Source organism: Ursus americanus, chromosome 3, assembly GCF_024610735.1.
Source record: "Ursus americanus isolate L20-20 chromosome 3, mUrsAme1.1.p, whole genome shotgun sequence".
In the NCBI taxonomy this organism is placed as follows: Eukaryota; Metazoa; Chordata; class Mammalia; order Carnivora; family Ursidae; genus Ursus; species Ursus americanus.
This window is the reverse complement of record NC_142129.1, coordinates 85,079,229-85,103,247: the sequence shown is the minus strand read 5'-3', so window position 1 is coordinate 85,103,247 and position 24,019 is coordinate 85,079,229. Positions and strand designations below refer to the sequence as shown.

The 24,019-nt window shown below is 48.1% G+C and overlaps 1 protein-coding gene across 10 annotated transcripts in view; it reads left to right on the top strand.

Annotated features, from left to right (window-relative positions):
* The window catches only part of ATXN7L1 (ataxin 7 like 1), a 234,206-nt gene that overhangs the window by 200,752 nt on the left and 9,435 nt on the right, over positions 1 to 24,019 (top strand). For 7 of the 10 annotated variants that reach the window (XM_087861178.1, XM_087861179.1, XM_087861180.1 and 4 more), the window contains 6 exons: positions 2,409 to 2,491; positions 3,374 to 3,630; positions 14,109 to 14,301; positions 18,130 to 18,251; positions 19,677 to 19,982; positions 22,465 to 23,404. In XM_087861178.1, coding sequence (XP_087717304.1) covers positions 2,409 to 2,491; positions 3,374 to 3,630; positions 14,109 to 14,301; positions 18,130 to 18,251; positions 19,677 to 19,982; positions 22,465 to 23,404 — 1,901 coding nt within the window. The remainder of the gene's footprint in view (positions 1 to 2,408; positions 2,492 to 3,373; positions 3,631 to 14,108; positions 14,302 to 18,129; positions 18,252 to 19,676; positions 19,983 to 22,464; positions 23,405 to 24,019) is intronic. The other 3 variants (XM_087861176.1, XM_087861177.1, XM_045793447.2) reach the window with 1 other exon arrangement.

Sequence of the window (24,019 nt, the reverse complement as noted above, 5' to 3'; positions counted from 1 at the left end):
AAAAGAAAGAAAGAAAGAAAGAAAATACAGTGAAAGCCACCCGATGAGAGAGAAACTGTGCTCTCCAATAAGATCATAGTTCTGAATCAGCCTAAAAAGTGTGGGTCATTTTTATTTTTTACTTCATGTTAATCTGTATTTCAGTTTTTCTATCTTACATCTCTAACCGTTAAAAAAAAAAAAAAAAGTCATTCCTTTAAAGTTCTTTGGACCTAAAGCATTCAAAAGATTTTTACCCTGGAAGTCTCCCTATGTACTATTCACCCACTCTCAAGAAAGGAAGGTAGAGCCTGGCACTCTCTTTGAGCATGGGGCGGGGGGGGGTGTGTGTGGACAGGAGCCCCCAGCTCCTGGCTCTCTTCCTGAGTGGAAAGTTCAGTTTCACTCTGCAGAGGTGGGTGGCCACATCCCTGGAAAAACCAGTAGACCCAGCTGGGCAGTGTCCAGAGGCAGAAGCGTGGCCATGGCTTCCAGCCTGCACCCCAATTTGAAGTTGTAGAGGGATTGTGGTGGGGTTTTTTTTGGTGTTTGTTGGTTTTGCATTTTGTTGACTCTTTTGTCTCATTGGGTCTTTTGCTTGTTTCTATCTCGCTTTCACATTTGGCAGCCAGCTCCTGCCCCCCAGCCAAACAACCTGCTCAGTTGCAGGCCAACGTGAGCGCTGGTGTGGATCTGGGCCCGGGTCTGACTCTGACAGGCCCAAGGGAAAGAACTCGGTGGCAAGCAGCCTGGGGCCTGGCACCCAGGCCCTACTCAGTGGGCAGAGAGGGCTCAGAGGAAACGGGCATCTCCAGGCCTCGCAGTTTTCTAGTCTTAAATGTGAAGCTTAAAAAAAAGAAAGAAAGAAAAAAAAAGTTGGGGGTGGGGGCGCCTGGCTGGCTCAGTAGAGCACGCAACTCTTCATCTCTGGGTCGTGAGTTCGAGCCCCACGCTGGGTGTAGAGATGACTAAAATTAAAATCTTTAAAAAAGAAGAAGATGATGATGATGACAATGACAAAAGACAAAAAAAAAGGGGGGGGGAGGCCTTTAGATGACCAGCCAGGAAACCTGTCTTGGACCTAAGAATGGTTTTCACTGCAGCCGTCATCATCACCATCATTGCAACCACCACGGGCCCCAGACTTTCTTTTAAAAACAGAACACATTCATTTATTATGCTCACAGTTTCCCCCCACCAATCTCAGACAGCTTTTCAGGTAAGCTCTTTTTAGTTTGCAGCCATTCAAACCTCTTAAGGAGACACTCCGCCAAATTCATATACAACCCCCACCCACCCACCGACACTGCTGCCGGCCTCCCCAAATGCGCAGAGGAGCTGTGTCTTCCCGGTGCTGCAGGACTCAGGGGGTTGCCGGGTGCCTTCCAGAAATAGTACAGACTATCCGAGACGTGGAACTTTGAAGCTGAAAGGGTCCTTAAGGGATTATCTCAGGTCCCTTCGTTTTCCAGGGGAGGGGAGCATGTCGGTAATCCAGAAGGGGCAAAGGATCCAAAGTGGGCATAAGAAGGGCAGGGTCCTCAGGAGTCACCTCACCATGAGCCATCAGCAGTCCAGTAGGAAGGCAGGAACCAGAGAAAGCCCGGCCTCCCTGCAGCCATCCTTCGTCCCCAGTGGGTTGGCTCGCCGTGGCTGTTCCCATTTGGAGCAACAGGCGCCATGCTGGGAGCAGAGCAAGCTGTGAGGCCGGCAGGCCTTGCCCTCTGTGCACCTCCCCCTGCCGTGCGCAGACAGCACACGCCCAGACTTTCCCCCTGCCCCGCCTGTGACACCGCCAGACGCTCCTGAATCAGGTAAAGGACCTTCCTGGGCAGCGGGGCTGCATGGATAGCCCGTTGCTGAGGACTTTGCAGAGCACAAGAGAGGCAGGTCACACTGACACGGCAAGGAGTAATTTCCCGCTGAAATGGCCAAAACTCAAGGGAAGGCAAGGGGCTGGGGGAAGGTGACATATTCTTGGAGCTGCCCAGGAAAAAGCGGCCCTCGAGCCTCGGGTGGCTCTCCCCGGTCTGCAGCCAGCTACGCCCGAAGTGCCAAGGGCTTGGGAAACCGTCTAAGTGAAGTAAAGTGTGCGAGCATCAGGGCTCCCTGCCCTCGGTGCCTGCCCCCACCCTAGTCCCTGCGCCTTGTGCTGCGTCCCACATCCCCACCGAAGCTGGACGTAGAACTCGGGGGTCAGAGGGGAGTGCCATTTCCCCCTGAGCGGTTCTTGAAGCATTTTAGCAGCCGGTTGGAGAAAAAAAAAAGAAAAAGAAAAACAAAACAAAACAACAACAAAAAAAACCCAGATTGCCTGACAATGTCTCACTTGTTGGTGCAAATGTGCATTTTTTTAAAAATGTAGTCTTAATGCCAAATCCTATTTAGTCTCCTTTTTTCTTATATTTTTTGTTTGTTTCTTAAACCAGAGAGAGAATTTGACCCAAATAAACACTGTGGAGTATTGGATCCCGAGACAAAGAAACCTTGCACAAGATCCCTCACCTGCAAGGTATTTCTCTTTCCATAAAAAATACTTCCTGCTCTCGCTGGGGCCTTTGTCGAAATGTTTGCATGCCACTCTCTGCACACGGCAGGGTGTGGAACCTCGACATGACCCCCAGCTGTTCTTTGTAAGGGAAATGCTTTCTTCTCTTCCATGGTAGCAGAGTGCCTGCCTCAAGCTGGCTGGCTTTTTAAGAAGGAAAAAAAAATAGGCTTCCCCTGTTACTTGTGAGGCCAGACAGTAAATTGTATTTATAGGCACTCACAGGCGGTTCTAAACCCTGCTACGTTTTAATGTATGCAGGAGCGGCGGCGGCGGCGGCGGCGGCCTGAAAGGCAGCCGTGGAGGGAGGACCAGCGGCCGCGCCCCTGATCCGGCCACGCCGGGTGGCCAGGGGGACAGCTGACCCAAGGCGGCCGCCATCGGGTAGCCCCCGACCCCGCATTTCATGCTGAACTGATAGCGCTTCTTGGGATCGAGGCCGCGGCGCCCTCCGCCTGGGGGCTCTGTGGGTCCGGCCGCGCGAGCTCCCGCCTGCACCTGGATGAACTCGAGCGCATCCTCACCGGCGCCCTTCCTCAGAGAGGCTTCCGTGGGCTCTGCGCGGAAGCTGTCATTCTGTGCCAGTTGTTGGTGTTTTTTGGTTTTTTTTTTTTTTTTTTTTTTTTTTAGGAAGCTTTGGCTTCTTCACACCAGGAGTGTAGGGCATGGTTGTGTTTGTGTGGTGTCTGCCTCTTCCCAGCCACAGAACGGGAGCTGTTGCCTTGAAGTTGACTTTTCAAGCACCTCTAAATTCCCATGAATTGCTGTTTCTGAAATGGAGGGCCTGGGGAAGCAGGTTTATGTGCTGATCAAAGAGGCTGTGCTTTTCATCTCTCTTCTCCTTAGACACATTCGCTAAGCCATCGGAGGGCAGTCCCGGGCCGGAAAAAACAATTTGACCTCCTCCTGGCGGAACACAAAGCCAAGTCCCGGGAAAAAGAAGTTAAAGATAAAGAGCATCTCCTGACTTCGGCGAGGGAAGTACTTCCAAACCAACCCGGGCCGGCGCAGGACTGTCTGCCAGGACCTTCAGGGAGCTCTGGGCCAGAACCGAAAGTCGCGTCCCCTGCAAAATCCAGGCCACCTAACTCTGTGCTTCCTAGGTAAGTCCCACTTTGGCGATACAAGCCCTGAGTCCTAGGTCAACTGACTAGGTCAAGTGACTTGCCGGGTCGTGTGTGGTCTGATCACATGGCAGACGGAAGTCGTAACAGCCCTACCTCCTAGAGCGGCTGTGAAGTTTAAGCAAGATCGTGGGCTTACGTAAGGGGCCCAGCCAGTGCCTGCCACATAGCGTTTGGTGGATTTTACTGCTGTCACCATCATCACCATCATCATCTTCATAGCAGACCTTTATCAGACAGAGCAAGACTAATCTGGAAATTAATACCTGGAAGGGTAACATATCAGGCACTGGGCAACTCTCCGGTTGCCTGCATTTTTAGATGAGTTGGACACTCCTGGCACCCATAGTGGGGTAGTCATCACACCTTAGGAGCCCATTTGCCACATTATTTTTTTGTGAATTTTTTCCACAACTCTCCTATGATCAGGGCGAAAGGAAAATTGGCATCACAGAGGCTGTTTGTCCTTACATCTCCCTCCACACCAAGAAAGCTAAGCCATCTGTTTGGGGTTTTATTTGGTTGACCTGGAGAGAGGAAAGAACAGAAAACAGAATTAAAACCATTTGGATTAGGAGTGATTTAAAATCCATGCATGTCTGTTTTGATGGGCAGTGGAGTCCTGAGCAGCCGACCAAGTTCCAGGTAATGGGACAGGGAGCCCTTCATCCAAAAATATTTGTCTAGTGCTTGCTCCATAAGCAAGGTGCCGGCATACCTCCTTTTCAGCGGGCTTCACTTTATTGCACTTCGCAGAGATTGCATTTTTTTTTCTTTTTACAAGTCGAAGGTTTGTAGCAACCCTGTGTCGAGCAAGTCCGTCAGCGCCATTTTTCCAACTGCATTTGCTCACTTCGTGTCTCTGTGTCAATAAAATATTTTTAAATTAAAGCATGTACATTAGGAATAATGCTATTGCACACTTAATAGAATGCAGTGTAATGTAGGCATAACTTTTATAGGCACTGGGAAGCAAAAGAAATGTATTTAATTCGCTTTATTGCGATACTGGCTTTATGGAACAGTCTAGAACCAACCCGCGCTAACTCCCAGGTACACCTGAACTGTGTCAGGTACTTTTAAGCAAGGGCACAGAGATTAATGCAATTAGATCCTGCTTTTCAAGAATTCAGAGTTTAGAAGCTAAGAGACTCAGATATCCATAACTTCATGAAAAGGAAACTAATAAAATAATGAGAAGTACAGATAGTGGTCTTATCTGATCACGTACAACATGAATCTCAAAGGGTAACTGTCCGGTCGGCAAGCAGGCATTAAAAGAACACAGTTAGAAAAGAAGGGGAAGGAGTCGATTGTTTAAGCAAAAGCAGATATTTGATGACAGTTGGGACGGATCTGCTGGGTTCTCACCCTCCTGCGTTCCACTTTGGTACAAGCCTGATCCCGTTCGATAGCCAGAGCCCCTCTGTCAGAACCGCCAAGGTCGGCATCAGGTTCAGAGGACACGGTCCGGTGGAACGGCCACCCGCACCCATTTCCTGCGTCGTAACCGTTGCCCTGGTGTTGCCACCGACTTAATGTCACGTCATTTTGCAGGGTCATTTTATAACTGCCTCTCACGGTAACGCCAGAATTTGATGAAGGATATGTATTACCTTTCCTGAGCTTTAGAGTTAAGCAGGCAGTTCTGTTCCAGATTTCCGGGAGAGGCTTCAAGTCTCTGTGTAGTGGCTTTCAAACTCTTTTGTGGCTGTTGAGCTTCTTTCTTCCCACAGAACCTAACACGGTACCCAGTATAAAAGCAGAGACCTGCTTCACCTAAAGCCAGCTCCACTCTGCTCCCATCACACATGTACCTAGAGCCTGCTGTCCTCCAGCCCGTCCGAGAAATCCCCTTGGAGTCCCCAAGGGCTCCAGGGAACCCCGTTTGAAAACCATCTTTTATTATAGGTTCACCGTAGATTTTGACCGATGGAGGCACTTCTCACTCCCCCGCAGAGTACCTGGCTTAACGGAGGAGCCAGGGGGCAGCTGTTAAAAAAATAAAACAGGTAGTGGAGGCTTAAGAGCGGCTTCTTCTTCTTCTTCTTCTTTTTTTTTTTAAGATTTCATTTATTTATTTGAGAGAGAAAACACGAGTGGCGGGGAGGGGCAGAGGGAGAGGAAGAAGCGGACTTCCCACTGAACAAAACCCCTGCTGAGCCGGATGTGGGGCTCGATCCCAGGACCCCAAGATCATGACCTGAGCTGAAGGTCGTGACCAGATGCCCAACTGACTGAGCCACCCAGGCACCCCGAGAGCAGATTCTTAATGTTCTTTTTTAGTTTAATTTTCAGGGGAATGTTTGTCAATAGAGAAATGCCAGGTGTTTATGTTCTTCTCATAAGGAAGCAGAAGAAAGATGGAGAGTGTGGTTCATCAGCAAAAAGAATGTCTCTGAAAGGAAGGATGAGGCCAAGTGTTGGCTAACAGAATAATTGTTAAGGATGTTTTCACAGTTGATATAAACTCCAGAAAACTCAGGGATGAGCTCGGTTCAAAACTTGGTGGGAAATAACTTCCTTTTTCACGTGGTTTTAGTTAGGATGAGACCCCCACACAATCAGAGATTGAAAAAGCATGATCAGAATTTGATGTCCTCCTTGGGGCCTTGGCTGGGTGGCTCGGTCGGTAGAGTGTGTCAGTGACTCTTGATCTCGGCGTTGTGAGTTAGAGCCCCATATTGGGTGTAGAGATCACTTAAAATAAAATCTTAAAAAAAAAAAAAAGAATTTAGTGTCTTAGCATAAAACTTAAATCAACATTTATCTCCTCATATTAGTGATATACAATATATATTATAGCTATTTCAATCACAGTGATCAACTATAATTAGCAAAAATATATATATATCACTCATGAATGGAAATACTGTAATCCCTTCCCAGTGGTGAATTCCTTTTGTAGGAAATGCTAACGCATGTGAATATATTTTTTACATATCGTTGGGTAACCTTGAAAATATTTCAGTTCTCATATTCTTGAATTACAACCTGCTCTTGTCAAGGGTTCCTGAAAAAAGAACTTAGGTCTAGAGCTGGAAAAGTTAAAGTCAGTAGCAAGGGCTGGCACAAGGTTGGAAGTGCAAATGTCAGCTCCGTGCTGACTAACGAGATGAGTGCGGCCATGTTTCTGAGCCTCTGTACCTTCAAACTGCTCATCTGTGAAGTGGAGCTTAGAAGAATTAGGTGAGAAGTACCAAGTTCCTAGTACGCACTCAATTAGTGGTAGCTGCTAGTGATTGGTAGTAGCGTTCCATGGAAAGCAGGTGGGTAAATAAAGGCCTTGGTGCCACCTGATTTCCATTTGCCCATCCTCCTGGCTGCTGTTCACCAACCTGGGGGCCCTTGAATAATATACCCCTACTCTCTGTTTCTTTGCCCCAACTCTAAGGGAACATATTACATGCCCCAAAGAGTCCCAGGGCTATGGATGACCAGCCCAACCAAACCCATCAGGATTTTTGTGGAAAAGGGGAGGAGGACAGAGGGTTGAGCCAGTCTCTGACAAGCCAGGCTCTGACAAGCCAGTCTCTGGCTCCCAGGCGGGAGGGAGGAAAGGTAGGCCATGGCAGCCAGTGCTGACAGAATCTGGGCACATTCCCCTCTGTCTTGTGGACACTCACACATCTAATCTTAAAGTATAAAAATAGTGGGGTGCCTGGATGGCTCAGTCAGTTGGGCATCCGACTTTTGGTTTCGGCTCAGGTCGTGGTCTCAGGGTCCTGAGATGGAGCCCTGCTACTCGCTCAGCGCCCAGCACAGAATCTGCTTGAGATTCTCTGCCCCTCCCACTGCTCATGTGCGAGCGCAGAGCACACTCTTTTGCACTCTATCTCTCTCATTCTCTAAAATAAATAAGATCTTTTTTAAAAAAAGGTATAAAAATGACAAAAATCCAAGGAATCTTAGACTGGCACGGGCAGTGGGGAGAGAGGCAGAAGGTTCTAGATACCTGAAAAAGGGCAGAGATGATTCTGGAGTGAAAGCAACTCCAGCTTGGGCCTCATTAGGATAAATGTTATTGCTACACTGTAAGCCTTGACTTAATGTGTGTCCCTCTGTTTTTTTCTACATCCATTTCTCAGTATGGGGGGCTTTGAAGTCAAGCAGATAGTATCAACTCTCATTTCCGCTTCTTATTAGCTTTGCCACCCATTCCCTCATCTGAGAAATGTAGACAACTTACACCCACCTAAAGCAGCGTGTAAATTGGATGAGAAAATGTATGTTGCCTGTCGAGCACATAGTAGGGACTCAGTTAAGGTCAGTTGCCTTGTGTTCTCTTCCCCAAAGCACTCAGACAGACTGGTGCTCGTGCTTCCTCAAAGGGGTGGAGAAGGGAACTTTCCCTAAGTTTCCTTGAGTGGAACTGGATAGGGACCATTGATTGTTGCATAGTCTTTAGAACAGACTGGTGAATGGAGAATGGCAGGTGATGTCATGCTGACATCAGAAGGGTGGATGGCAGCTTAACAAATTCGAGTGACTTTTTCCAACACACTCTCATAACTAGTTACCCTGTTCCCCATCATTCCTCGCCAAGGCTTGTTTCTGAGACATAGGTTGGTTCCCGCAAGCTCCTTCCCTCAGGTTCTGCCCTGAAGTATAGCGATCAGAGCTGGAAGGTCTTGAAAGCATCCCCCATTTCATTATTGCCAGGAGGGTGCCTATATCTTGAGTAAAACAAGACATCATCACTCATGATTCTGTCTCTGCTCTCAGAGCCCATTCTGCTCTAGACACAAATTTCCATGGACAGCTTCACTCTGTAGGATTCTCCTCCCCCATCTCTCTTTTTTTCTGGCAAGTAGAATTTATTATTAAGTATTTCAGACATTTTTTTCTTTTTTCTTTCCTTGATTAAACTTTTTTTTTAATCAAAGTAAAAATGGACACATAGTTCAAAAGTCAAATAGAACCAAAAGACTTAGAAGGAAAAATAGTAGTTGCTGCCATCCTGGGGGCTCTCTCTCCCCACTCTGTGTTAGAGTACCTGTTTCCTGGGCCCCATTGCCTCCCTCTGTCTTGGTTTCCTCCTTTATTCTGATGGAGTATCTCCTTCATCAGTTTCCTGTGGAAAGGTGCAAAGGGGGTCAATTTTTAGAAACTTTACACACCTGAAAATGTTTTTATCTACCGTTACATTTAATTGATAATCTCTCTAAGTATATAACTGGATTGAAAATCATTTCCCTACAGAATTATGAAGATATTTTTTATTGGCTTCTAGGATCAAGGTTTTTATTGGGAAGTCTGATACATTCTCTTTGCATATGCTCAGTTTTTAATATCTGAAACCTGGGGCTCTGAAATTTCACAGGGATCATTCAATATGGGTCTTTTTTCATTCATAGTACTGGGTACTTAGTAGATCCTTTCAGTCTATGAGCACCTGTTTCAGGGATAATTTTGTATGTTACATCTTGGTTAATTTTCTCCCCACTATTGTCTTTATTCTCTTTATTGGCCTCCCATTAGTTGGATGTTGGACCTTTTGCTCTGATCTTTTCATTCTCTTACCTCTTTTCTCCTGCTCTCTCAATCTCTTGTTACATTTTCTAAAAGATTTTCTTTTATTTTACCTTCAAAACTGTATATGAAATAACCAGTTTATGATTCACTTTTTTTAATCTTTAGGATCTGGTCCTTAGATAAAAAGAACTTCTAACAATTGCTTCTTTTTTAAAGATTTATTTATTTATTTGAGAGAGAGAGAGAGAGAGAGAGTGCATGAGAGGATGAGCAAGGAGAGGGGCAGGAGGGGAGGGATAGAATCTTAAGCAGACTCCCCACTGAGCCAGGAGCCCCACGTGGGGCTTGATCTCAAGACCCTGAGATCATGACCTGAGCCGAAATTGAGAGTTGAATGCTTAACTGACTGAGCCACACTCCTATAATTGCTTCTTATAATATCCTACAAGATACTATCATTTTGCAGAGGTAATACCATTCTAATATTTTTAAGATATGTTTTTTGGTTTTTTCCTCTTTGCTTCATTGTCTTCATTTCTTTCATGTGTGTGTTCATGCGTTTGATGTTTGGCTGGTCATTCTCATGATGGAGATGTTCCAGAAATGTTCGGTGATCCCTAACCATTCACATTTAGAAGAGAAATGCTAACAGGCTGATTGGAAGTCTTTGTGTTGGACTGTCAACAAAAAGGTCATCAGGTCACCAATCAGCTTTTTTTTGGAGGGTTCCCAAAGGCAAGATCTGGAAGCCTTTGCCCCGGGCCATTCAGTTTGTCAGGGTAAGACTTCCCCATGATGTGCCTGGTGATAGGCATTCTGGTAATGCCCACTGAGGATTTGACTTGAGATAGCCCATGGTCACCTTGTTTCCAGCCCTGTGCCTCTCTCCTGATCTCTGCTGAGCCTGGCATCCCCTTGTCTAGGGTCTCTCCAGTTCAGTTTCTCTGGAGAGTAAACTTTTGTTCCCTTGTTGGAGAGTTGATGGGAAGGGGTGGGACCTGGCAGGGGCGATGGTGAGTCACCGGCTGTGTGAGGTCGTAGTGTTGACCTGTGGGTCCAGCTACCACATGGGAAGACTTCAACTTTCCCACTAGGTTTAGCCCTCACCTCACCCATGACCTTTGCAGCTCAAGGTAGGTCCAGGTGCCCTGCTTCTCAGAGGCTCTGTGGTAGGTCAGCTCTTTACCCTGCGGTTTATGCTTCTCCAGACACATTCTGTGTTCGGAAAGTATGTTCTAGTCTCGTGTTCACACGGTATCAGTCAGGATGCTTCAGGAGCAAGGAGCAGAAAACCTAATCTTACTAAATGCTTAAGTAATATAAAATGTTCTTATCACACATGACAAGAAGCCCAGAGGTGAAAGAGCACCAGTCCCCAAAGATGAGGAATTGGCTCTCATTCCCTGACTTTCTTTTACTCCATCCTCCTCAGTCTTCTGGTTTCATCTTCAAAGTTTATAGCAAGTTGGCTGCCGCACTTCCAGGGACATCCAGAAGAGGGTGAAGACCACTTTTTCCTTGTGTCTCGTTTTTAAAATGAGGAAAATCTTTGCAACCTCCCCCCAGAAAAGTTTTTTTATGTATTTCTCACACCCTTTTCCAAACCAATCATTAGCAAGATGAATGAGATTTCCATTATTGGTTTAGGGGTGAAATGGAGGCTGGGAAGTAGTCACCATAAGGATTACTCTATTTCTGCTGGTCTCTTTGTTCTTCGGGGCCCCACCGTTTTCATCCTTTTACTGTGATTTTAGTAGTATTTGGGGAGGACGAGGAGACAGGTGTGTTGGATCCATGCGGCCCATCTAACAGGAAGTTCTTCAGCTATTTCCTTACACGCATCTGTACTACTAGCTCACTTTCTGGGTTTTTTCTGTTGCTGAGGGTTTTTTTACTTTTTGTTATGACATTTTTCCCATGTACAGAAAAGTAGAAAGAATAATAAAACAAACACGTGCATACCTAGTGCTGGGTGTGAAGCAACACTGTTGATTTTAACAGCTATAATATTAATATTTCGCAATTACATTTACTTCATCTACATTTTCTGATGATACATTTTGAGGTAAATTACAGATATGGCATTTCACCTCTAAAGATTTCCACATGCATCTTTAAAAAGTAAAGATATTTTCCTGTGTAACCAAAATTCTATTAATCACACTTAACAAAATCCAGCTCACTTTTATCTTCTGCAGGACAAGGAGGTCCTATCACCATGGGGAAGACCTCAAAAAGAGCCTGCTAGAAATTTTGGAAACAATGTCAGTGTCCATCAGTAGACCAGTTGAGTAAATTATGATATATCCATACTATGGAATATTGGGGAATATTAAAAATGATGATATAGTTCCACACATGGAAAGATTTCTACAACATCACTAGGCTGGGGGAAAAAAAGCATGTCTCAAAATAGTACATACAGCGTCATCCAGTTCTTGCTTAAAAATGCATGTGCCCATGTGTGCACCGTAGAGAAATCTGGAAGGATATAAATCAAAATGCTAATAGCACTTGATCTTGAGTGGCAGGATTATGGATGCCATTTTCTTTCTTTATATGTTTCAGCATTATCAAAATTGTTTCGGTGTTTGGGTCTTCAGCTGTATATAGGCAATAATGTTGTTGCCCCTTCTGATACAGGAGAGTAAGTATCTGGGAATGCACCTGAGGTGATGTGTTCTCTGGACTATACCCTTGGAACATGCAGAATGAATGGCATCTTTGTTTTCATAAATATAGGAAGGTGATAGTCAATAACAAATTGTCACACCAACAGACTTCTTAGAGTAACACTGAAAAACTACCTGCGGCCTTGTTTTTGGTTTCCTGTGGGTTTGGTTTTTTTTTTATTGTGGCAAAATATACATAATGCAAAATTTACCATTTTAACCATTTCTAAGTGTAGAGGTTCATGGCATAAGTACATTCACATTGTGGCACGACCGTCACCACCATCCATCTCCAGAACTTTCTGTCATCTCATACTGAGACTCTGAACCCATCCCTGATACCTGATAGCCACCTTTCTCCTTTCTGTCCCTATGAACGTGACTATTGCGGGTACCTTACATAAGTGGAATCATACAATATTTGTCCTTTGTGACTGGCTTATTTCACTCAGCATCACGTTCTCAAGGCTCATCCATGTTGTAGCTGTGTCCGGATTTCCTTCCTTTTTAAGACTTAACTAATATTCCATTGTCTGGATATACCATATTATGTTTTATCCATTCATCTGTCTATTGTTGGGCATTTGGATTGTTTCCACCTTTGTGGCTTTGCTTTTCAAGCACTGTGCTTTGAGGATCTGGTCTGAACTCAGCTATTTGACACCTGGAGGGAATTGAGAGTGAAAATGAGGGAGAAGGGAGGAAATCAACAGTGTTGCTTCATGTTGCTCAAAGGGGCAGCTCTCAAAGCAGAATGCAGAAAATCCATTTTTTTTTAAAGATCTGGATTTTGGAGCGCCCGGGGGGCTCAGTCAGTTAAGCGTCTGCCTTCGGCTCAGATCAGGATCCCAGGGTCCTGGGATCGAGTTCCGTATCAGTCTCCCTGCTCAGCGGAGGAGTGGTCGTTCGCGCTCTCACTCTCTGACAAGTAAATAAATAAAATCTTTAAAAAAAAAAAATCTGGATTTTTTTTTCCTCCCAAACTTCTTTTTCTCCCTGTATTTCTCCCTGGTCAAACACCTGATAAGAGTGGAGAAGCAGGAAAAACAACTGATAACTGACTATTCCTCTTCTAAGTCTTTTACTGACACAGATATGTTTGGTCTGTTTTTGCTTTTGCCTGTTTTGGTTTTTGCTGCTGGTGAAGCATACAGTGCTTCTTACTGTGACGTTGCTTTTCTGTAAGCTCAGCCTTCATCGAGGTGAGGTCTGCTGGATTGTTCCTACACAAGGAACTCGTTCATTCCTTCATTGAGAAGCATAGTTCTTCAGCACCTATTGTAAGCCGACCATGCCAGCCTGTGGTTCTAGGGGCTTGTCACAAGTTAAATGGAAACATTCATCCTCAGGAGATACAATTAAACTACGTGTGGCTCGATATTAAGAAACACATCTGGAGCTCCCAGGTGGGGCTCAGTCTGTTAAGCGTCTGCCTTAGGCCCAGGTCATGATTCCAGAGCCTGGGATCCAGCCCCGTGTTGGGCTCCCTGCTCAGCAGGGAGTCTGCTTCTCCCTCTCCCTCGGCCCCTCCCCCTGCCCCTCATGCTTTCTCTCTCACTCTGCTCTCTCTCAAATAAATAAATAAAATCTTAAAAAAAGAAAAAAGAAACGCATCTGGGGGTGCCTGGCTGGCTTGGTCGGTGGGTCGGTGGAGCATGCAGCTCTTAGGGTCATGAGTTCAAGCCCCACATTGGGTGTAGAGCTTACTTAAAAAAAAAAAAGGAAAAAGAATACAAGAAACAGATGTGGCTGTGGAGTAAGAGACTTGTGCCCCATCACTGGGACAAAACCTTTTTTCATGCCAGTGTGATAATTTCATAAAGCTATAGTTTAGTAGCCAAAAAACAAGTGGAGGGCTATCTTCCATCACGACTGATATTCTGGTAATTGGTTTGAAGTTGTTTACTTGGCTGGTCTTCCTGTCAGTTTTCACTTTCAGGAAGAAGCAACTACATGGCAAGTACAAATTACTTACATGCAAACAGATGAGTAATTGTAACTGAATTCATTAGAAGACTAGTTTTAAGTTAATTCTCTATTACTGTATTTTATATTCCACTTATACTGCTGGAGTTTTCCCTGGTGCCTGAACTTCAGCAGGGCAGAGCCTAAGCACCGTGGATCATTGTAGAAAGCTGGTTGATGCTAACCTGATCTCAGCCTGAATGTTTCCCTCGCGTAAATTTGCCATTGACCTGCCTTCTTTGATGTATCGAGAGAGCTGATCGGTCTGCCTTCCGAGCGCCCTTCAACTGGGTGGGTCTTCCTCCCTTAGCAAAGTTCATTCTGTCCGTTCTCCTTTGCCCTCAGACCATCATCTGCAAATAGCATCAGCAGCAGCACATCTTCAAATCACAGTGGCTACACCCCGGAACCCCCCCTGCCCCCCGCTGGAGGTGACCTCACCAGCCGACTGTCAAGTGATGAAGGGGAGATGGACGGAGCTGACGAACCCGAGAAGTTAGACTGTCATTTCTCTACCCACCACCCCAGACCTCTTGCGGTAGGCCACCGTGTTTCCATCCTTGCATTCCCCCCCCTCCCCCGCCAGTGCCCTGCAGGCATTTAGGTGGTCCTGCCAGACAGCACGCATTCCGAAGGAGAGGCTGCCAGAACAGTGGTTGATGGAAAGGTTTACCCTGGGGTTGAATGATTGCCTTCAAATTACCCTTGAAAATCACAGAAGGAAAGGGCAGGGCTCCCTATTGATTATAATCCTTTAAACACCTGAGTATCCGTGGTCTACCTTGAAGCGAGAATGCCTGAGAAATGGTGTTTATATAAGTGCACTGGGGAGTTGACCTTGTGGCCCTGCCCAGCTAAAAATGGAGCCTCTGGTTGCCAGAGTTCGTCTAGCTCACCTGCTTTGAAAACCGTCTGTCTTAGCAGTAGGCCAGGTGTGAGCCCTAGCTGCTTTTCTCCCCTGTTGATTCTGAGTTTTATTGTTATTAGTAAGTGTGACCATATGGCAGCAGAACTGAGAGAGAGAGAGAGAGTGTGTGTGTGTGTGTGTGTGTGTGTGTGTGTGTGTGTGTTGAAGAGAGGAGAGGAAGAAGCATTTCACATCAGCATGATTACTGATTAACGAAAAGGTACAATTCTTTCCCAATTCCTTGAAAGAGTCCACTATCGACAGTTCAGAAGGTCCTTGAAATCAAGGTGGGATTTGTAAGGAGGCGTGAGCTGAAGGCTTGTTTTTGTTTTGTGCTACCATCATAGAGCCAAATTCAAACCCCATGACCCGTTTGCTCTGGTCCCAGCTGGAGCCCTGTAGGGTTACCTTTGACTAACCCTAGATGTCATGGGCTGTGCAGGGAAAATCAATCCTGCACTGGGGGCACCTGGCTGGCTCAATGGGTGGAGCATGTGACTCTTGATCTCGGGGTTGTGAGTTCGAGCCCCACACTGGGTTTAGAGATTGCTTAAATAAATAAAATCTTTTTAAAAAAGCCAATTCTGGGGGCGCCTGGGTAGCGCAGTCGTTAAAGCGTCTGCCTTTGGCTCAGGGCATGATCCCGGCATACGGGGATCGAGTCCCACATCAGGCTCCTCCGCTATGAGCCTGCTTCTTCCTCTCCCTCTCCCCTGCTGTGTTCCCTCTCTCGCTGGCTATCTCTCTGTCACATAAATAAATAAAATCTTTAAAAAAAAAAAGCCAATTCTGTGACAAGATAGAGTGAGTCCCTCCTCCCTTCTATCTGTGTGATGAATAAAGGCCAAATTCACTTCCTGTTTCTGTGGATGATGGTGACCTGTGGTTCACCAACAGCCTGAGACTTTGCTGCTTGGCCAGTGCAGAAATAGGGACAGGGAGGAATGCCGTTAACTGCCAGGAATAGAACATTGAACTCGTATACAGTGTCTACACTACAGTCAGTGATTCATCTTACGGAACAAGAGGTCCAGAGGTAGGTGATTGCCAGCTGGGTTCAGCATCTCTGCAATATGGTGCTGCTGACGGAGAATTTCCACAAGCCTCTTTGCCTGTCGTACACAGTCTCCCTGTGCCTGCGACAGCTCCCATGTCACATCCTCACCCACCAGCATTCTCCAAAGGGTGGAAGGGGACAAACAGAAAGGGAGTCTCTTTCTAAGGCGTTATCTTATATCATTTCTTAAGGAAGGAAATCTTCCAGCGAGCTCCCGCAGCAGGCTTCCGTTTCCGCCCAGCAGAAATGGGTCACGTGCCCACCCCTACACCAACCAGGGGTTCAGAATGATGGGATTGCAGTGACACAGGATGAAAGGAGCCATGATTCATCTCAGGGTTCTGGGAAGGGACCCCCCCCTCCTTTCCCTGCTCCCTGTGCTGTGTCAGATACCAGAACAAAAGGGCGGCTCCATTAGGCAGGAAAAAGAGGGGGAGAAGTACGGGTGGGATGGCAGTAGATGAGACTGGCCATCAGCGGGGTCTGCACAGGGCTGGCACGGTGAGGATAGGCAGGGCCATCGAAGGCACGCTATGCGGCGGAGAACAGGAGACTCTTGGACGGTTAACCTTGCATCTGTATGGAATTAGAGACCTAGGTAGCAGAGACAATAGGGAGCCTCCAGCTTCCGATTCTAAAAGAGATACTGGACTCCACCAGAAGGCCAGAGTCCAGAGCATGGGATATTTGTCCAAATGACAGGCTGCCAGGCTCCAGTGGATTAGGTCAACTCTGGGCATGGCGGATTTGTGTGCCCTTAATGTTTTGCTGATTTAAATGGAAAGCCCATGGATTGTTTCCTTGCTTTGTCCTTTCTCTTATGGTCAGTTGATACATTAAATCATTTTTTGTCACAAACAGTCATTCAGGGTGTCTTTAGCAACTGGGACGAAAGAAGAAAAGATGTCTTGACCTGGAACAGCTCCCACGTGCTGCTGGGGACCGGCTTCCACATTGGAGAATCCCCCCTTTATATATTTTCTTGCTCGATCTGTAAGCACTTGATATGAAAGTGCAGGAAAGAGTTTTTCATCAGGAGTACAAGATTTGATGGGTGACAAAATTTTAGTGCAAAACCCCCAAAACATAAGCAGAAACAAAACAAAGGGAAGGTCTTGCATTTCCTCCGAAGAACCGTTCCAAAGGCTGGTTCCAGGAAGAGTTTGTGGAATGAGTGCCAAACCCAGCACTGTGTCTGGGATGGAGGCCAGGGAGCTGCTGGGAGGTCTGAGGAAAGGGGGAGAAGCTGTATTTGAGTTATAGAGTCTTATGCAGACTCTCCTGAGCTCTAGACCAGCCAAATGTCACCTTTTCGGAGGTCGCTTCTCGCATTTCTGTCTGCTGGCCTTCTGGTTGCCCTAACATCATAATCCAGTGATGTCCATTAAACATCTTACTGCTCATACTTCAGCCACGTGTTCTAAATGTGATGATTTGCTTTAAACATTTTGTAGGACCTTGTCTCTCCAATCCATTCTTTAGCCCAAATCCTTTCCCTGCCACCCTCATACGGAGGAGGAAGAAGAGAACGAGGCTTCAGCCTTTATACATTTAAAATCAAGCGAGGCACATAGACATTATATAGAGAGAACATAAAGCAGCCATGCAGCAATTCCAAGGTGAAATGTAATAAGGCATGCGGTAGGTGTGTGGTGGGAGCTCAGAGGGACGCGGTTGGTCAGATAAGGGCCATTGGAAATGAGAGTCTTGATTAGGGCGCTCAGGCAGGGGAGAATTGGGACTTCAAGAGAAGGAAGGAGATAGGGAGCAGAGGGAACAGCATGAACAAGCCAAGGGAACAGCATGAATGGAAGCGTGGTGACGGTGATGTGTCGCAGGGCAGCTTGCAAGTGCCAAGAGGTGGACGCGGGGTCAGGACTGGGGAAGGAAGGAGTTTATGGCCGCATTGGAAGTGAAGTGGCTCTGTTGACAACAGATAGGAAAGCTCTGACCAGTTGGCAGACTGCGTCAGGACAAGCAGTGTCCATTACTGCGATGAGAAGCAGGGAACCGCTGAGTTCCTGAGGAAGACGGATGATACCATAAGCAGGCAGTGCTGAAAAATCCCCCTGGCACTGGTTTGGTTTGGTTTTGTTGGTTTGGTTTTGTGTGTGTGTTTTGAACCTATGATACTGGCTGGATCCCAGGTGTTGAGAAGGTAGCCCTCAGTGCCACAGAAAATTAAATGTCACTACTGTTGAGTCCTAATGCGAGGTTCTGCAAAAAATCAAGAGCACAGACAAAAGCACCACAGAAATATTTTTGGCTTCAGTACTATTTGCTTCTTTATTTTGAGTAAAATTGTACCCCTGTGTGTTTTTGTGCAAATGTTATTTTTCTCTGCATGGTTTATATTAGCTTATTAACCTGTAATCAAAATTAAAATGTTTTTTCCCTCACAGTTTTGCTCATTCGGGAGTCGCCTCATGGGACGAGGGTACTATGTGTTTGATAGAAGATGGGATCGTTTTCGATTCGCACTAAACTCCATGGTAGAAAAACACTTGAATTCACAGATGTGGAAGTAAGTGAGCCGTTTTTGTGCAATATATGCTCAGAGCTGCCCCACGACTGTCTGAACTCTAACTTTCTGGATGAATGTGGTAGTCGGCTTTTCATAGAACAAAATGATTCTGAAATCGGGATCCCTGATTAATTTGTAAATGCCAGTTCTACTTAATGGCTTTCCCACAGTTTCTCAGGGACACGTACGACGTGTGGTATGCTTTGTCCTCTTTGGAGATCATTTTCGGGTTGGTAATCTTCTAAACTAAGTGAAAAAGGCATTAGAAAAGATCTTGTTTATTTAAGAGTGTTAAAGGGCCTTTTTGCTATGACTAAGAACATCTAAGAATACTAAGAATATGCCTCTATCTGTAATGTTAATGCTACAATGTCAAAACTAAAAATTTCACAATGGTTATGGACCAATTTCTAATTGTTTGATGTCCTGTGAAAAAAATAAGTACCGCAGCCAACAGGCAGATCCTGAGTGATGTTTGAAGTTAGTTAAGCTTGTCTTTGGCCCTTCCCGCCTCGCTAGAGCTCTCTCCCCACCACACCCCAGCTTATATTCCATTTTCTGATCCCCCTTTCTTCTCCAACACTTCCCAATGTATTTACGTCTTAACAGGAGATTCATAAAAAAGGGAAGGAAACTTCCTGACTTAGGCAAATGCCCTCGTAAAGGAGTGACGACCTAGATCCCTCTGCAACCACAGCACACACGGGGCTTGCGTCCTGGCCCCTCGGTAATGCACGGCCAGCCCGCACCCCCACTCCTACAAAAGTGAGCCCCTGGGACATCCTAATCCGTTAGCGTCACGGACCTCCCAGGGTCTGGGCCCAGGCGGTTCAGGAAAGCCACTGCCAAGCCCCTCGCCCCTCCCAGGGAAGCCCGGGAAAGGCGAGAAGGCGTTCCTGACAACGGGAGGGTGCTGTGGGGACACGGGAGCAGAATTCAGAGCTGGCCCCTCTCCCCAGCAGCTGTGGCACCTCAGCCCCTTTCCACTGCAATGCCCAAAGAGCCTCCAGCGCCAACCTTGTAGCAGAAGCCAGCCCCACGGGGGGGTGCGGGAAGCAGTCCCAGTGCACTCCATGGTGACACTTACTACCAAATAGGAAAGGGCCACAAGAGAAGCTTATCGTTTCTTCTCACTGCAGCGACAGCTCAGTGTGTCCGAGGGGCGCCCTCCGTGTCTGCCTGGGTCCGCTCTAAACCGCCTCCGCCGGGCGCTGCATGCGGGACTCCTGGGTTCTCGGTGTTTCGGTGATTGACCCTTGTGCGATTGTCCCCCCAAGATGGCAGCCAGCCCTGGCGATTCTCGCAGCCCTTTGCGCTCCCGTGTTGTGGAAGTGTAAATCCCGGACACGTGGAAGGAATGTGTTGATCTGTATTTCGCTACCTGGTGTCCTGTCAGCTCAAGCTCCATATTCCTTTCCTCCTCAGGCACAGAAACCCGAGCCCCAGGGCATCAGGTCCCTCCCCCCTTTTCAGGACTTGCCTAACCAATCTGCTGTCACTGAGCAACATTGGGGCTGCCTGGGTGTCAACTCTGGAGAGCGTAGCACCCCGCTGCCCTCTCAACCTCGCTGCCCAAACCCCAGGCCCCGACGGGCCCGAACCTGGAGGGATGGCAGCCGATGGGGGCGTGGAAGACATTAGGAAGAAAAGGAACGGCCAAGACTCTTTTTTCTTTAACAAGCATTTAACTCTGCATCAGGAGACGCCAACACAGTATTCTCTTTCAGCCAGGTCAGCATCTGGATCTCCATGCCAGCTGGCAGGGGAGGAGGGGCGCTGTCAGTGCTGTACTCGCATCTGTGGGCTTTTGTACGGGACTTCCCTAGGCCAGCGTGCAAAGTTGAAACCAGGGCACAGCCCGCAGAGCTGAAGTCCTCTGCCATCCACCTAGAAAAACACATAAACTGTTGAGCGCGGGAGGCAGGGGCTTCCCGGGACGGTGAGCCGCCACGTGCCCCTCGCCCTGCTTCTCCCCTGCCCTTTCTCCCCTCCGCCTCTGCCCTCCACTTAGGACTAGTGGGGAGAGGAAGAAAAGGGACAGAAGGTAGACGAAGAAAATAGCATCCACCCCTCCCCCGGGTGTCAGCCGGGTAACACCGACGACTTCAGCCCTGCTTGTCCTCACAAGTCGAAACACACTTACACGATTTAATGGGAAAATTATAAAGCGGGGCATTCAGAGTCGATCCCAGTTAAGGCCATTGATTGGGGTCCTCTCTAAATGAGCCATCTGGTATCCATAAATAACATTTCTTAACAAGTCACTGCCAAACCTCTGCCCGCATGTATTTCTATCCCTACTTTAGCTGGTAAGAAACTGGAGTCAGGGAAAGATGGAGCAGGCTGGCGACAGAGACGGCGGGGAGAGTGTCCTAGCATCACACTTCCCGAGAAGTCCTCCCGATAGCGTCAGGGCGGGGTTGTGCAGTGCCGGACAGTTTGAAGGGCGGGTCCAGGCCTCTCGGGTCTGCTGTCGTGGGAGTCCTTGCCCCGCATGCATAGTTATGTTGCTGCCGAGAATCCACGCGCTCACCCATCCACCCACCCATCCATCCATCCATTCATTCACTCATTTGTTCATTGCAACAAGTACTAAGGAGCACTGACTGACAGGACCTTTACGTCCTTTGGGCTTAAGAAAAAGTAGATTTTCGAAGGCCATCATGGCCACAGTGGATTTGGCAACGTTTTTCCTCTTATATTTGATCCGTGTGATCTGATGTTTTCAAGGACCCTGTGCTTCTGCATTCAAGGATTCCTCTGGATTCCACCCTAAAGATGGAAGCCATAAGCTCCACCAGGTTGCAGGCAGAAAACCGAGGCCTCAGGGCAGCGCTAGGAGAGGAATTCCCTCCTCAGCATCTACTCTTTCTGGAGTCCAGGGGCACCCCGTCCTGCTGCTACAGCGGAGAGGGCGGCTTCCAAGGAGCCAAGGAATTTCGAGAGGCCCCGTCTCACACCTGTTCGAAGCCTGGGGGTGCAAGTCCCAAGTCTGCCCACCTTCAAGTGCTGCTTTCAAAGAGAGAGAGCTAGTTCCTGATGGCTCAGCTACACTGAAAATGATGTCCAGAGTAGCAGGGAGGGGGAGCAAGGGGAAAGATAGGAAAGCGCCTGTTTGAAAATATTCACCTGGCTCCTGAGGTCAGTATCCTTTCCTGCAAGAAAAAAAAAAAAAAAAAAAAACAGGAACAAATGGTGACCCCAAGACCCCTGTGCTCCTCCCAGTTCCCAGAGTAGCAGCAACCTCGAGCCAGACCATGGATTGGAGGTGGGAGTCCACAGACAGAGTTTCCAGGAAGGCCCCAAGAGTGACCCGCCCCCTGGTGCTGGCCTGGACCCCACACAGTGCAGGGGGCAGGGAGTTTGCTCGCAGGCACCCCCCAACCTTTTGGAAGACCCCCTCCCCCCGACCATGTGTTCTCCTCTGCCCATATCCTGCATCTGTCTTCAGAACAAACTGGAAATTCCTGACCCCCTGGTCTGGATCCTTGTGGGTCTCTGTCGTCTCACCCCATCCTAACACAGGGACGGGAAGACTGTGGAAGGGCAGCCACACCCCCATTGTAGCCCTCAGAGCAAGAGCTGAGGTCGGGTGAGGTGAATAAGAATAAATCGGAGCCAGCAGCCCAAGCTCACGTGTTCGTGCCTCTCTGCAGAATAAAGCGGAGGCTGCAGACAGCGTAGGCAAGAGGGTGCTGGCCTGCCAGCAGCGGGGGCGGGGGTTGCTGGGAAGGCCCGAAAGGCAGTGTGCAGGGCTCTCCCCCAGGTGCAGGTGGCAAAGCCCTGTCCTCACACTTCTTGAAGACTTCAAGTTAGGACCTACCTGTGAAATGACTACTTCTCATTAAAAATCACCATCATCACTGCCAAAAAAAGAAAAGAGGGAGAGAGAGGGAGAGAACACTGTTGGGGAATTTTATATTCTAAATAACAGTTGACTTGATTCATGAACCCAAATTATCCGGTAGCCAAGCATGGAGAAAAGGATCTGAGAACCTGAAAGTGATTAAAACTAGGTTTCTGGATGTTGCAATGGGGGGAGCCACAGGGAAGGGCCATAATTCAGAGTCCGCCATCCTTCCAGGCTTCATCTTCCATAGTGTGGTCCGACCGGGGTTTCTCTGTAGCCCTGCCGCTCACACGTATTCGAGCCTCTGGAGCGCTGCCAAGCCTGTTTCTCACGGTTTCTCTTTCACTCTTCTCTCATGTTTAGGAAGATCCCTCCTGCGGCAGATAGCCCCATGCCCTCGCCAGCAGCCCACATCACCACCCCCGTTCCAGCATCCGTTTCCCAGCCTTTCAACAACCCCAGTGCTGTGTATCTTCCTTCAGCTCCCATCAGCTCGAGACTCACCTCTTCTTACATAATGACATCAGCCATGCTCTCAAACGCAGCTTTTGTGGCATCGCCGGACCCGAGCGCCCTCATGTCACACACCACAGCTTTCCCCCATGTGGCTGCAACCCTCAGCATCATGGACTCAACCTTCAAGGCCCCATCTGCCGTGTCCCCGATACCAGCCGTCATCCCTTCCCCATCCCACAAGCCATCCAAAACCAAAACCAGCAAATCCTCAAAAGTCAAAGACCTGTCCGCCCGTAGCGACGAGTCTCCAAGTAACAAAAAGAGGAAGCCGCAGCCTTCGACTTCCTCCTCCTCCTCCTCATTAACCTTGCAGACATCCCTCTCGTCTCCATTATCAGGGCCCCACAAAAAGAACTGTGTTTTGAATGCCAGTTCAGCTTTGAACTCCTATCAGGCGGCCCCTCCCTATAACAGTCTGTCTGTGCACAACTCAAACAATGGGGTGAGCCCACTCAGTGCCAAACTGGAGCCCTCAGGACGGACCTCGCTGCCCGGCGGCCCCGCGGACATAGTGAGACACGTGGGCTCGGTGGGCGGCAGCAGTGACTCCTGTCCCCTCTCTGTGCCCTCCCTTGCAGGGGACCTCTCTCTGGCCTCACACAATGCCGTGTCTTCGCTGCCCCTCTCTTTTGACAAATCAGAAGGAAAAAAGCGTAAGAACTCGAGTTCTAGTAGCAAAGCCTGTAAAATCACTAAAATGCCTGGTATGAATAGCGTTCACAAAAAGACCCCGCCCAGCCTTCTCGCACCGGTGCCCGATCCCGTTAACAGCACCTCCTCTCGGCAGGTAAGGGACCCGTGCTTCCAGGGGCCTCCTGGCACTGCCTTCGTGGGCTCTGGGGGGCGGAGGGGGCTGGGCAGCGCCCCTGCTGAGCCGGGTGGCTCAGGCCGGTAACAGAGAGCACCCTCTGTTCTGAGCACGGTTTAGTGAACACGAACTTTGTGCGGCTCTCACTGTGTGCTGAGCTGTTCTAAGCTCTATGCAAGTGTCACTTTGCTTAAACCCCGCCACCCAGAGTGGTTGGTGCATTTGTTATCACCGCTTTACAGACGAGGAAACTGAGGCACGGGGCGATGCTGAGCTCCCTCTCCACTTCTGTTTCTTCTGTATCTTGAGTTCTGAGGACAATCTCATTAAATCTGATCTCTGGAAAGCCCCTTAGGAAGAGCCCGAGGCCCAGGCAGGTTCAGTGATGTGGGGGGCGGACCATCTGGGGTGTGGTGGCTGGTGCTGCCGCCTCCCGGGTGACTGTTCCCGCTCCTATGGTAAAACTGCATCTCACACCAATCGGCACAGAAGTGTCCGATGATGTCACTGTGCAAGTAGGAGGCTGTATGGTGAGGAAGCCCAGGAGGATGGGGCGAGAAGAGTCCAAGCTCAGGCGTCCTCAAGCCTGGTCTT